Genomic DNA, 13,064 nt, shown 5'->3' with positions numbered 1-13,064 from the left:
AGATGTTCTAGCAGGTTCCACCACAGAGGTATAAATATAAGGCCTACTCTGCCTGGGGACTGTCTCTTCAGACTTGGTCTCTTAGGATCATCCACAGGTACCTATACTGTAGATAGGTCTTAGTCATCAGGTCTACTCCACTTCCTTGTTGCCTGCTTAGACTCTTGGCACTCCCAGGTGAGCAGACTTAGTCAGCCTCTGTTGCCCTAACAGTTCCTCAGTTGGTAGAAGGCAGCCATCCATACCATGAGGAGAGACAATCCAAGTGTGATGCCAGCAGTTGGCAATTGTTTCAACTGTGACTTCCTCCCAGGCTATCCATGCCAACCCCATTGCTTCCTTCTGCTCAATGTGATAGATATCTAGCACACCTGCCATCTCCTGATCCAGTGCTCACTCACAGTGTGCTTGCTTATAGTTTGCTTTGAAGTTTTGAATGATACCTGCATCCATTGGTTGAATATGTGCAGTCATGTTGGGGGCAAGGAATTTGACTCAGACATTTGTGACAGTTGCTGGATCCCACATGTGCCCCTTGTGGTTGTTGACAAGAAGAAGGATCTTCCAGTTCTGTTGTTGCATTTGGCATTCAAGGGCTGTAATGTAGAGCTGGAAAATCACTCCAGTCATCCATGCCTTCTTGTTGAAATGATAATCGAAGCCAAGGGATTGTGGTGTCTTGTGCTGAAAGCAGCAAGGCTGTTTGGAATGACCAAAAACCAATGGCTTAAGCCACTCACTGCCATCTGCATTTGTTGTCAACATGTAAGACATGTGAGTCTTATCACCCTTCCTGCCAGAGCAGGCCATTGTAGCAAGGGTGCAGTTTGGTGGCATTTGATAGAAGAGACTGGTCTCATCACCATTGAAGATGTCTTGAAGGGCATACTGATTGGTAATCTTCCTCAGATGCAACACCTCCTCCTCAGCCTTCTCAACATCAACCGATGCAGCTTCCCCCTGTAGCTGTACCCCTCTCAATCCCAGCCATCCCTTTATCCCCTGAACCCAACCATTCAAGAGTGACAAGAACTTCTCCTTCGGAATCCCCTGCATGTCCACAAACTGTCTTGCCTTGATTTTCAAGATGTTCTTGGTTATTGCAATACCCTTCTGCTGCGCTTGTTCAACCCATTCTTTCAGTGCCGCCTCAACAATTGGATGCTCAACAGTCTGTGGTCGCTTGAAGGAGGCAGTTGTGGCATTGCTTGCCTTCTCACGGATGCTGGCTTCATCATGCAGCCAGGCAGAGAGCGTGCTCTGGGAGATGGTTGGATATCCTTCTTTCTTGAGCCCTTCAACAGCTTCACGTTGCCACCATCCTTTTGCTTGGATCTTCTCAATAGCAGCCAGTTTCTCAGCATATGTGTAATTCTGACGCTTTTGGGCAGGCATGATGGGCAAATAGAGACGAAGGGTTCAGGGTCGACGTGTCACCCTAGGATTTTCTTCCCCCCAGACAGGAATCACACCTATGAAAAACCGTCCCGGACCAGTGATCATTATCGTTATCCTGGGTGATCCTTAACTGGTCACTTTTCCCTATCTAAGGAGTCCGTTCCGCCTCAACCTCATCCTTAACCCCAAGGAATCGTTATTGTGCCGGATCGTTACGGGCAGGGATTACTGTACCGCATTCGGGGTGCAGCTGTGGTTCGTACGAGACAACTTATCAAACACCGCGGTCTGCTCAGGGTTGTCATCGAACGTCCATGGGTGGATGCCAAATCCATTCGTCAGAATGATACCATACAGGCTCATACCATCATCAACGGTCTCCTGATGACAGTTGTGCAAGGCGCGCAAGGCAGTGCTCTTATCGGGCTGATGTTCCAGCGAAGCCGGTATCAACTGGGCTGCGTCCACGGTGATATCGCACAACATGGTGATTAGCGGACGTTCGGCGCAAACTCCCCTCCACGGAGCCCCTCGATCTCCACAACCTCGACATTCTTCGCCATTAGCTGAGTTCGAAGGGTAAATTGAACGAAGGATGCGCCTTGAGGAGCTCTACGTTGTCCCCATAGGTGATGATAAGTGTGTCGAACGTCCCATTACTTTTGTCGTGCCCGAAAAGGCATAGCACAGAGCCCGGACTTCTGCACGCGGTTCCCATCCTCATCGTCCAGCACCAAAGGTGTTTTGCATGACTGTACGAATTCTGGTTTGACATCCCAGCGGGACGAGAACAGAGACTCAGAGGCTAGCGCTTCGTCGACAGCTGCCTCTTTACGCTTCTCCAACGTGTTGGTGTCGTCGAGGTCACTCTTCCCGAGAGCCAATTTCAAGTTGTTTAAGCGATATATGATATCGCGCCTCGTGCTATCTGAGTGGGGCAAGTGACGGCGAATGAGAGAGCATTGCAGGCGATTTCAAGATTACTTGACCATGTCTCAATCCGCAAAGTGTGTCAGTGATGCCTGTATATGGTCAAAATACACTGCTCGGCGATTAGCATTCTTTGGTAGTAACGCCGAAACGCGTCCTCGACGCGTCAACGCCATCCTGTTCGTCGTCCCCGTTACCAGTGCCGGTGAGCTCAGCATCCCTCTGTCGTTCTTCTCTTCTCTGCTTTTGGGACTTGGTCGATGGCGACCACCACCCTATTCGGACGTAGACGACTCCCACCAAGCGGGTGCTGCCGATTCGGGTGCACGGTGCATACTGTCAGCCACCCGTCATAGGACGTGCCATGTCTGCCTGGTGTAACTCAGGTTCGTCCATTCGTCGTTCTCCACCAGCACGCCTAGCGCTTACGTGGTAAACAGTGCAACGGAGATATTCAACATGCTCTCACTGCTCTTTTCCCCTCCCCTCTTACCAGTGATCACACTGCCCGTTGGTGACTAGCGAGCCTCCTCACTGTCCACTTCTATCTCAAGGTAACGACCATATCGATCAACGTTCCAAACAAACGACAATGCCTCGCGCATCACTTCCCGAATCGCCATTGACAACACTGCCTCAAGCAACAGCAGCAAGCAACAAACGCCGTCTTGCCCGGGCCCCGCACCTCCTGTACCCGAGCACAACCAACAGCATCAGCAGTATCAGCAGCCTCGACGACGTCCTCCCTGAACCTAAACGGGGCTTGCTCGACTTCCGTGCCTCTACTTCTGCTCCATCTGGAGAGCCCCCTCTCTTGAAGGAGAAACGCAAGCGATCCGGCAATTTGAGGAAGGCACTCGATGAGCGAAGTCCGAACAACGTCGATTCGTTTCGACGCACGCATGTGGAAGTCGCTCTCCGCGATACGCCTGATGCGGTGTTTACGGTCACCACTCGTCCTGGCACAAAGTCTTCTAACACGGGAAAGAATCCCAAGTCAAATAATCCCTTCTCTGGAGATCCTTCCATGCCGGTAGTGAACCGAAGCACCACAACTGTCCGACTAGTCCAACCTACTGCAGGTGGAACCCGGAAAGCGAGAGATGAGCACCCATCCATCGCCCGCCCCTCCCGTCCAGCCACCAGGGTATTTTCCCCCTCCCCACCTCCGGCTGTGAACTTCGCGCTCTTGACGGAGCACGCGACAAAGCAAGCGCTCGGCTTTCCTTATATCCAACCTGAACCCGAGGCGGAGGAGGATATCACCATTGCGTCTTCGTTTGTTGGTGTCCGACCAGGCAGGGGTAGTGGAGGGAGGGCGCGAACCATGGCCAGCGAGATGCGCCTCACCTCGTTCACCGATGTTCCCCTACAAGACGACGACATCGTGGTTGAGAATGTGCGACTGTCTGTGCGCCCAATTCCTCCTACTCTTGGCACTTTCCCCAGTGTCACAGACGATTTGAAGCGCAGTAAAGGAAAGAAGTCTCGTCACTTGCGCAAACCCCCACCTCCCATATCGCAGGATGTCTCACCCCAGCCTAGCCCTCCGCGTCCGTTCTTACTGCCTGCGAGAAGACCTCCGACACCCCATCCTATGAACCTATCCGCCATGGCGGCCGAAGCGGCGACTATCCAGGCAGAACCCCTTCCAGACGAGGCTCAGGCTCAGGCACAGGGCGGCGTCCTCGCTGCCCTGTCCGCATACCTCTTCCCCGGGAAGTTTGTCCTCCCCCCTCCTGTAACAGCATCGAACCCCTCTCTCCGTCAGTCCCAGCCCGCAGCCCAAACCCAGACGCACGCTCGCACGGCCTCCACTCTCAGCTCCACGGCAGCAACGGAAGCGATCCTCGCCCACGGACGTTCTACCTACTGCTCTTGGCCAGCAGCCGCTTTCTTCTCCGCCTTAGTTTGCTGGGCGTGGGAAGTGTTGTTCCGCCCACGTGCACGCGGGCTGCAGAAACGCCGCCACCCGTTCCATCCGAGCGCTCAAGAGACCAAACAGGGCAGCGGGCAACCTGTTCCGCCTAGGGCGCGCTGGCCTGAGGGTGCGACGCTCGTTACAGAAATCGAACTCTCTCGAGGCGAAGCCGCTCGCGTCGCTGCTGAACAAGGCAAGCAGCGTGATCGGGACTTGGAACGTGGTCTTGGCTCTGCTGCCTCAACCCCCGGGAGCGATATCTCGGAAGTGAAGCGCCGTCTCCCCCCTGATCCAGAACAGGGCTTGCCAGATGGGTTGCCAGAGCTGGCGTATAGCGCTGAGGAAACGAATTGGAGAGCGCATCAGTCTACCGACCAGGAGGGAACAACCACTATTTGGAGCACGATTACCGGTGTTTGGAAGTCTGTTGGTGGGTGGGGGTGGGGATGGGGACGAGGGAAACAAGGGGAGGAGATGAGGGCTGAGAGGGTTTGAGGAGGCCACCCCAGCGCCAGTGATGATGAACCCATGTATTTATCATTTGTTTCATGTGCCCAGTGTCTCAACTTGTTTTCTTCTTGGCTCAATATGTTCGAAGAGTGTCAATATATGCAGTTAATTTTGTTTATCATGTGTGCAGAAGAGAAAGCAGATGGTTGTCGGCGCTTCTCTCGGCTCTTATTTCCGACACTCAGGGCGATCAGGTTTCCGAACCCTGCGGAACTGCCACGATCCCTGATTCTGACCACGCCGCAGTCCAGACCAAAATCCACTGTGCAGTTTACGAGGCATCTTTGAACCTCCCTCTCTCTATTGGGCTCCTTGTAAGAAGTTCTCTCTCTGTAAATCTCACTCACAGAAGTAACCTTGCACAGCAACGAGTTCTCTTACAATGGTCACTGGTACGATCCCTCCAGCTCATGCAGCTTTCCCTATCCCGAAGGAGTTGGAGGATGCATTCATCAAGATCTCCTTCGAGGAGATCAAGAGCTCCCCAGCGAACAATGCTGCGGGAAATGATCCTATGTACCCTGCGTTCGTCTTCAATTGTACTGTGCTATTTCTCCTTGCGGCGTGAGATCAAGGCTAAGACGTCGCGTCAGCGTCGGAAAGACGCTCTGGAACTGAGATTTGGGCGTCAGTTATTGTTTCTCTTATGATACACTTTGGCTGATAATCTCCATTTTTAGATACGAGGAACTCCGCCGGATCTATCCCCGTCACACCATCGTCCCTTCCGCGCATATAAACATCCTTGGATATCCTCACGCGATGTTCCGGCCCCTCAATCCCGACCAGATGATTACAAACACGTTCTTTGTCCCACTTGCCAGACGTGCTTCTGATACACCAGGTATCGTAATGGAGCAGGTCACATATGGGACTTTCATGGTTGCGTGGGATGTTAGTAATCTCTTCTGTATGCCTTCTCGTCGCTCACACTTCGCTCAGAAATATGAGTTTATCTTGCACATTCTTACGGTGCGGCCAATATATTGTTTGTTATCTGTATTCTGTTGATTAATTTGGATTTGCAGTTCACTATTCCAATGTTCGGCTACGTGACGTACAATTACCTCCTCCACGATGGTCCCCCAGAGCCGTGCCGTCGGCTTATCCTCGAAGCCGGCTTGTTTCAGCAAGCCCTGCATAACGAGATCTATGTCTACAACCAAGGGTACTGGCACAAAGATGTGGAGCTCTGGTACGAGATCCAGAAGGCCGATTGGAATGACATCATTATGAAGCCGGTACGTAGGCGTTCCCCTCTACTCTAGCACATGAATAACTTTCACCCAGGAATATAAGGATGAAGTGAAGAAGGACGTGTATGGCTTCTTTGATTCTGAGCAGATCTACAAAGAGCTTGGAATTGCATGGAAGGTCGGAAAGATTGCATCTCTAAAGTCTCCCGTATGCTTACTTGCAACTAGCGCGGCATGATCATGTGGGGACCGCCCGGGAATGGAAAGACTATCACTGTCAAGGCCATAATGAAGGACTGCGATGCGAAAGGATTTGCGCCGCTATACGTCAAGTCGTTCCAACGTGAGTAGAGATCCACCCTGAACAGGTGACGATGTTGAAACCGAGCAAGATTACGCTGGGGAGGAGGCTGCCATGCAAGCGGTCTTTGACAAAGCACGCCAAATGGCTCCCTGGTTAGTGTTCGTTCTATCACTTACCCCCAATAGCCTGATGCCTCATTAGTGTTCTGATATTCGAGGATCTGGATGCCTTGATCAATGATCGCAATCGGTCCTTCTTTCTAAACCAGATGGACGGGATCTCCAACAATGACGGGTTGCTGTGCATTGGTACGACCAACCATTATGATCGATTGGACCCCGGTCTGTCCGAACGTCCCAGCCGCTTCGACCGAAAATAGTGAGTCGGAGTCTCTTTCTTTGCCGACAGTTCTATTGCTAATATCTCTGTAGCTTGTTCGACAATCCCGACTGGGAAGAACGCAAACTCTATTCCAAGTATTGGCAGCACAAGCTTGCGACCAACAAGAAAATCTCCTTCCCTGACCCGCTTGTAGATGACATTGCAAGTAGGACAGCAGACTTCAGCTTTGCCTACCTCAAGGAGGCATTGTACGTGTTTCTCCAAACGTTTAACGGTCGAATGGAACTGATATGATTTCCGTTACAGCGTGGCCGCCCTCGTCGTCCTGGCGAATGGACCAGAGAACTCCAAAGACTTTGCCACAACCATTCGCGAGACGATCCAGTCCCTTCGTAAACAGATTGAGAAAGGCCGCCCAGCTCTTTGGTCCCGAGCAGGAGCAGATGGACCCAAGGTCATCATTCATGGTACCGGCACTATCCCTAAGCCAGAGTCAAACTACCTCGAAGCTGCTCGGGCGGCGCACGAGCTCGGCCGTCGCTACTTCTGAGCGTCAGACTTTGTATCATTGCGTACTTTGGAACTGTTATACATATATGCATTGTCACATGGCCAACCATCTGAGAAAACTACGATCAGGAAGATGACATCCACCAGTTCAATGCTACCTTGCTCGCATCTTCTTCGGTGGCCGATCTCCATCAGCAGGTTTTGTGACAAAAAAGCTCGAGATCTTAGTCTGTTTCCCCGAAAGCTCCGGCCAAAAGCGCGTCGCAAAGCGCGGCCATGGTGTGATCTCAGTCTGCTTCATTTCGTCTCGCAAGCATTTCTTGGTGCCGTCTTCGAGAATTATCTCATCGTGCAAGTCGACATAAACCGGGCAATGGTCGGAACCGAGCACTTGAGGTAAGATATCGGAGCCCTTTAGCCAGGGTAGCAAGCCTTCTGTGCAGAGAATATAATCCAGACGTAAACCAAAGTTAGCGGTCCTTCCATCCTTCTTCGACTCCCAAACTGTGGAAAGCAGTAAGTGCAGCACATTTCTTTTGCAAATAACTCAATTTACATGTGTACATCTTGGTTCGATCTGGGTGGAAGCGCCGGGTGACGTCGACCAGCCTCCCATTAGGTTGAACCCACTTCTTGAGCCAGTCCCACGGCTCCTCGTTCCAATTCCGCTTCTTGCTCTCCGGAACCGGCTCTCCATCATCCATCCTAGAAGCGCACATGTTCAAGTCTCCAACGATGATAACCTCACAGTTCTCCTCTTGAAGTAGCCGGACGCGTTCCTGAAGGAGACGATGAAAGTTGAACTTGTACGAGAAGCGGTCCTTCACAGTGTCGGCTGGACAGTATACGTTGATCAAGACGAAGAGACCCAAGTCTAGTATCAGAGCACGTCCCTCATTGTCAAGCTCCAGCAATCCACTGGGTAGCCGGTCATCCTCGTCCGGGATGAAATCCATCAGGTGCCCAGCAGGGTAAGTCGAGGAAACACGATCTTCCTCCGACAAGGGAGGATTCGGCTGGATCAACCCAGATAGACCTTCTTCAGCTTTGATAGGTTTTGCTTTGTTTGAATCGACGTAGATGGCTACACCGCTGTAGCCGCCTTTGCCTGTGGGGAGGGAGATGAAGGAGTCGTACGACCCGGGAAGGGCTTTGTCACGATCGATTTGCGGGCGCATTATCTTCATCTCTACCTGATCATCAGGAAATTGAAGGAAGAGCAGTTTTTATGTACCTTGAAAACAGTAGATGTCGGATCGGATATCGGGATGGGCGAGGATCGCCTCGAGCGTCTTGAGTTGTGACCATCTATCCACGGGTGAAATCCAGTTGGTTCAGCGAAGCTCCATAGATTACGCTTACGGATAATATTGGGGTAAGGTGCGAATTCCATTCTGGCCTAACAGTCAGATATACTATGCACAATGGACGTCGTATGTTACGAACCACATTCCAGGTGAGTATTCGCATTTGGATTGTCAACAGGACTGTTAATGACAAGATGACATGACGCGTTTCGGCGATGTAGATGTTTAGGTCGGCGATAAAAAGGTTCAACTGGGAACACTAGGACAGGTTTATAGGTCTCGAATATAACACAATGTATATATTGCTTTACTAGTCCCTCTTACTTCCCGTATCTAATCATGCTGCTTATCCATAAACTGGGGGACGAGCTCAATGAAATATCCATCAGGATCCTACCAATCGCATCAGCTGCTGAGCATCACCCGCGAATCACACAAACCCACCTGGATCATCGCGATCTGCCGATAGACCTCCTTGTATCCCTCGACGATCTCCACTTTTCCCTCCGGGATCGGGATCGTCTCGTTCGTAGCCACGCCCAGGGGTTTGAACACCTTGGCGCCGAACTTCTCCAGCCTGGCCAGTGCGACGGGGACGTCCGGGACTGTCAGACCGATATGTCCACTGCCGGGTTGTCAACAACCGAGCCATAAAGGAAGAGAAAGCGGAACGCACAATCCGTATTGCGGTCCCTCGTTCCCATTCGTGTACTTGAACCCAGACTCCTCTTCGGTATCGTGTACGTGTACAAGCTCTACTAACCCATCCCGCTGCTGCATCTTGGCAAACGTCTCCTCAGGAGACCAGCCGTGCTGTGGGTATCCGAGATAGTAGACTGTCATAGGTCCGGAGTTGAAGGTGAAGACCATACGCATGCCTAGGCCATCTTGATAGAAAGGGAGCGACAGGCCGGGGTCCTACACGAGTATGAGCATTGTCACATACTGGAAGAACGAGAGGATGCGTACCCTTATGCGAAGCATGACATGGTTCAGCCGCCATTTGGCTGTCTCCTCCGGTTGGGGCGCCCATTCCTTCGTGACAACGTGCACGCCAGGCTGGTGTTCGGGATACTTTCCCATCTTCGTAAATGCAAGGAGGTTGTTGGTAAGAGAAGAAGAGGCATAGGGAGCGCTGCTGTACTTGAGGAGTACTACATGATGGTACAAGGATAATCTTTTCCCGGATGAGAGCTCTAGCGACACCTGACTTGACCCTGGGCACTCATGACAATATATAAAATCAGGGGTCCTGCGTATTATTTCGAGAAAATTTTGACAGAAACATCAGAAGAGTAAGGAAAAAAGGAAAAAAATAATGTTTTCTTTCCTGTGTACTCTCGGATTTTTGTCTTACTGTTTTTAATGGTAAATTTGGTTGATAGTTTGCTCATTTGGGGGTATTTCATCGTCTTCTTAAGGAGGACCCCTAACTTATTTTTTCTCAACGACTTTTCTTAATTTAGTTTGGGAAGCGCGAAATGGATCCCTAACACGGCACCGGGGGAGCCCGGAGGGCCATTCTGACGACTTTGCTTCCGAATTGGGGTCATCGGAGGAATTAATTCGGGTAAATAGCATGGCCACCCGGACTTCCAGACATTCGGCTCCGAGGACCAACGCTTCTTATCCAGTGGATCTTCTTTCAAGGTTGTCCGAGAACCTTGGGATACCTATTCTCTATCACTAGCAGCTCTCTCTGTGTTCCCTTTTATAGCATTACCCCTAATTTAGCGGGCAGGTGGATAGCAGTATACTTGATAACTACCCGCTCGAACAATCGATCCATACATAGAAACTGCAATTCTCTTCTCCCGATTACTAAATACTGAAACGAAGTCCTGTTTGAGCGTAGTTCGATGGCATCAGTCCTTCAAGGAAATGGACTCGCGTATGAAAGGTTCAAATATGCTAACTTTGAAGCAAACAAACACACGGCTTTCAGTATGGTGGACATACTGGAGAGTGTGTGTCAACCAACCGGAGCCGGCCGATTCGGTCACTTGCTTCCGAAAGACTCCGTCCCTCGACATCGATTGGAACGACGCTCATTCGTCCACATCGTCCAAGCAACGCTGCTCACCGTCCTCCCCCCGTCCTCGACATTTTAGTTCACGAGCGACCATGCTCACAAAGGCTGCAGCTAGGCGGGGTATGTGCATGTCAAAGACGCTAAGGGATTTGCTGACAATGGGGCAGGGCTCAAGCCATTGGGGAACGTAGTCAAGAGAGGCTTTGCAACGGTGCAGGATCCACCGGTGAGGCATTATGGTGGCCTCAAGGACCAGGTACGTTCTCATATATGCGCATTGTGACGGCGGCTCAACATTCCCCAGGACCGTATATTTACTGTGAGAGACTTTGCTTGACGTTTTATGCCCCCTTTCATATCTGGGATCAGAACTTGTATAGTCGGCACGACCACGGCCTAAAGGGTGCTCAGGTACGTCTTGAGTCTTGTATTCTTAATGAAGTTCACCTCATGCATGTGATGTACAGAGTCGTGGAGACTGGCATCGCACAAAAGATATCTTAAACAAGGGCGATGCATGGATCATCCAGACGATGAAGGACTCAGGTCTGCGCGGACGCGGAGGTGCTGGATTCCCGAGTGGCCTGAAGTGGAGTTTCATGAACAAGCCTGGATGGAAGGAGGATCCGAGGTACGAATTTGTATCCCATGACACGTTGCTTCTGATGTCTGATGTCGTGATATTCAGACCACGATACCTGGTCGTAAACGCCGACGAAGGCGAGCCCGGGACTTGCAAAGACCGGGAGATCATGCGTGGGGACCCCCACAAGCTCGTCGAAGGCTGCCTCGTGGCTGGGCGAGCGATGAACGCGACCGCGGCCTACATCTACATCCGTGGCGAGTTCTATCAAGAGGCGTCACACGTCCAGCAGGCGATCAACGAGGCTTACCGTGCGGGTCTGATCGGGAAGAACGCCTGTGGAAGCGGGTACGACTTCGACGTTTACTTGCACCGGGGTGCTGGCGCGTACATCTGTGGAGAGGAGACTGCGCTCATCGAGAGTCTGGAGGGGAAGCAGGGCAAGCCCAGGTTGAAACCTCCCTTCCCCGCTGATGTCGGCCTGTTTGGCTGCCCATCCACTGTGGCGAATGTCGAGACTGTGTCGGTGGCGCCGACGATCTGCCGGCGTGGAGGTCAGTGGTTTGCATCCTTCGGTCGGGAAAGGAATCAGGGCACAAAGCTGTTCTGTATTTCTGGACATGTCAACAACCCGTGCACGATCGAGGAGGAGATGAGCATCCCGCTCAAGGATCTTGTCGAGAAGCACTGCGGCGGTGTTCGCGGTGGATGGGACAACTTGCTGGGCATAATTCCTGGGGGGAGCAGTGTACCCATTCTGCCGAAGAACAAGTGTGAAGAAGTATTGTAAGGATCTAGCTCGCCTTGCAGGATGACATTGCTGAATATTTCCTCAGGATGGACTTTGATTCCCTCCGCGATGCCCAATCTGGTCTCGGCACTGGTGCTGTCATCGTCATGGACAAGTCGACCGACGTAGTTCAGGCCATCGCGCGGTTCTCCCACTTCTACAAGCACGAATCATGCGGCCAGTGCACCCCGTGCCGCGAGGGCACCACGTGGATGATGAACATGATGGACCGATTCGCAGAGGGGCGCGGGCAGTCGAGAGAGATCGATATGTTACTAGAGATCACGTGTGTTCCGGATATTTTCATCTTATCGATGTTGCTAATACTTGTTGCAGCAAACAAGTCGAAGGTCGCACAATCTGCGCTTTGGGTGACGCTGCCGCTTGGCCTATCCAAGGTCTTATGCGCCATTTCCGTACGTCTTCTGCTTCACGCTCCCCAATGCCTCTCACTAACACCGGTCACAGGCCCAGAAATCGAGAAGCGTCTCGCGGACTTCAACGCCGCCAACGGTCCAGTCCTTTTCGGTGGTCGCTTGCAACGAGATGCTCCTTCAGAACTCGCGATCTCGGATAATCTAGGCCCTGAGCGACCCTCGCCTGAAGAGCAAATGGCGTCTGTTCCTCCTCCCACAGCGACACCTGCAGCAGCTTAAAATTTTGTACAATTGCAGGAATATGTATGTTGTTCCTCATCGTAATGAGATCGTTGGCCAAAGCCCGAACTTCAGCTGATTGAGGCGTGGGAATATTTTTTGCTCGAGGAGGCCAAATCGTCATCCCGCCTTGGGTATCGTGGATCCATTGAGCGTCACCATATCGGTACAGTTCAAGACAGTTCTGTGGCTGGGCGTGAGACAGATCGACATCCCATTCATTACCACTGTCAGTTGTGAATCCAGAAGTGACAATGTGCTATCCTATTATCCAAAAGGGATTGTTCATCCCGTCCTGAATCGATTCAATATACTTCTCCGCGGCACAATACCATCCGGCCATGAATGGCACACCTCTCCCCCACAACCACGGAAAAAACCATTCTCCATTATCGAACTTCCTCATCCCCGTGTATTCCCACCACGGCGGATACATCCCCGACAATCCCCAGTCAAGCAGCCACACCGTCCCATCCTTCCCTATCCTTATGTTCTGCATACCAATATCACCATGAGTGAAGACGAGCAGTCCAGATCGGTCGAATTGCGGCATGAGACGTTCGTCCTTGGGTGGACCACATGGCT

General features: G+C 51.8%; 6 protein-coding genes across 6 annotated transcripts; 3 read left to right on the top strand and 3 right to left on the bottom strand.

Annotated features, from left to right (window-relative positions):
* Window positions 1–609: 609 nt before the first annotated feature.
* On the bottom strand, window positions 610–984 carry DACRYDRAFT_35729 (DDE-domain-containing protein; the record flags this gene model as incomplete). The annotated part of the gene is made up of 1 exon (XM_040774397.1): window positions 610–984. A coding segment is annotated over one exon (375 nt), but the record flags the coding sequence as incomplete, so codon positions are not given.
* Window positions 985–2,920: 1,936 nt separating this feature from the next.
* Window positions 2,921–4,744, top strand: DACRYDRAFT_106190 (uncharacterized protein; the record flags this gene model as incomplete). The annotated part of the gene is made up of 1 exon (XM_040768216.1): window positions 2,921–4,744. The coding sequence occupies one exon, from the start codon at window positions 2,921–2,923 to the stop codon at window positions 4,742–4,744; it is 1,824 nt and encodes a 607-aa protein (XP_040629906.1).
* Window positions 4,745–5,011: 267 nt separating this feature from the next.
* DACRYDRAFT_77856 (P-loop containing nucleoside triphosphate hydrolase protein) lies at window positions 5,012–7,151 on the top strand (the record flags this gene model as incomplete). Its single annotated transcript, XM_040776291.1, has 12 exons — window positions 5,012–5,073; window positions 5,125–5,298; window positions 5,353–5,386; window positions 5,440–5,653; window positions 5,702–5,731; window positions 5,788–6,000; window positions 6,050–6,133; window positions 6,184–6,298; window positions 6,348–6,411; window positions 6,461–6,637; window positions 6,691–6,849; window positions 6,908–7,151. Exons 2-12 carry the CDS (start codon window positions 5,142–5,144, stop codon window positions 7,149–7,151), a joined length of 1,491 nt encoding a protein of 496 aa, XP_040629905.1. The 5' UTR covers window positions 5,012–5,073; window positions 5,125–5,141.
* Window positions 7,152–7,258: 107 nt separating this feature from the next.
* DACRYDRAFT_115294 (DNase I-like protein) lies at window positions 7,259–8,581 on the bottom strand (the record flags this gene model as incomplete). The annotated part of the gene is made up of 5 exons (XM_040769973.1): window positions 7,259–7,615; window positions 7,668–8,300; window positions 8,346–8,419; window positions 8,474–8,505; window positions 8,558–8,581. 5 exons carry the CDS (start codon window positions 8,579–8,581, stop codon window positions 7,266–7,268), a joined length of 1,113 nt encoding a protein of 370 aa, XP_040629904.1. The 3' UTR covers window positions 7,259–7,265.
* A 104-nt stretch (window positions 8,582–8,685) lies between these two features.
* Window positions 8,686–9,543, bottom strand: DACRYDRAFT_21372 (Glyoxalase/Bleomycin resistance protein/Dihydroxybiphenyl dioxygenase). Its single transcript, XM_040772366.1, has 4 exons — window positions 9,388–9,543; window positions 9,095–9,336; window positions 8,863–9,043; window positions 8,686–8,811 (listed from the first exon to the last, which is right to left on the bottom strand). The coding sequence occupies exons 1-4, from the start codon at window positions 9,499–9,501 to the stop codon at window positions 8,752–8,754; spliced, it is 597 nt and encodes a 198-aa protein (XP_040629903.1). The 5' UTR covers window positions 9,502–9,543; the 3' UTR covers window positions 8,686–8,751.
* A 938-nt stretch (window positions 9,544–10,481) lies between these two features.
* On the top strand, window positions 10,482–12,546 carry DACRYDRAFT_21371 (NADH-ubiquinone oxidoreductase). The gene is made up of 9 exons (XM_040772365.1): window positions 10,482–10,570; window positions 10,618–10,706; window positions 10,755–10,769; window positions 10,820–10,861; window positions 10,918–11,081; window positions 11,139–11,819; window positions 11,870–12,109; window positions 12,160–12,239; window positions 12,292–12,546. Exons 1-9 carry the CDS (start codon window positions 10,543–10,545, stop codon window positions 12,477–12,479), a joined length of 1,527 nt encoding a protein of 508 aa, XP_040629902.1. The 5' UTR covers window positions 10,482–10,542; the 3' UTR covers window positions 12,480–12,546.
* Window positions 12,547–13,064: the final 518 nt, after the last annotated feature.

Source organism: Dacryopinax primogenitus (genome assembly GCF_000292625.1).
Source record: "Dacryopinax primogenitus strain DJM-731 SS1 chromosome Unknown DACRYscaffold_6, whole genome shotgun sequence".
In the NCBI taxonomy this organism is placed as follows: Eukaryota; Fungi; Basidiomycota; class Dacrymycetes; order Dacrymycetales; family Dacrymycetaceae; genus Dacryopinax; species Dacryopinax primogenitus.
The sequence above is the reverse complement of the archived record's forward strand: the minus strand, read 5'-3'. Positions and strand labels throughout refer to the sequence as shown.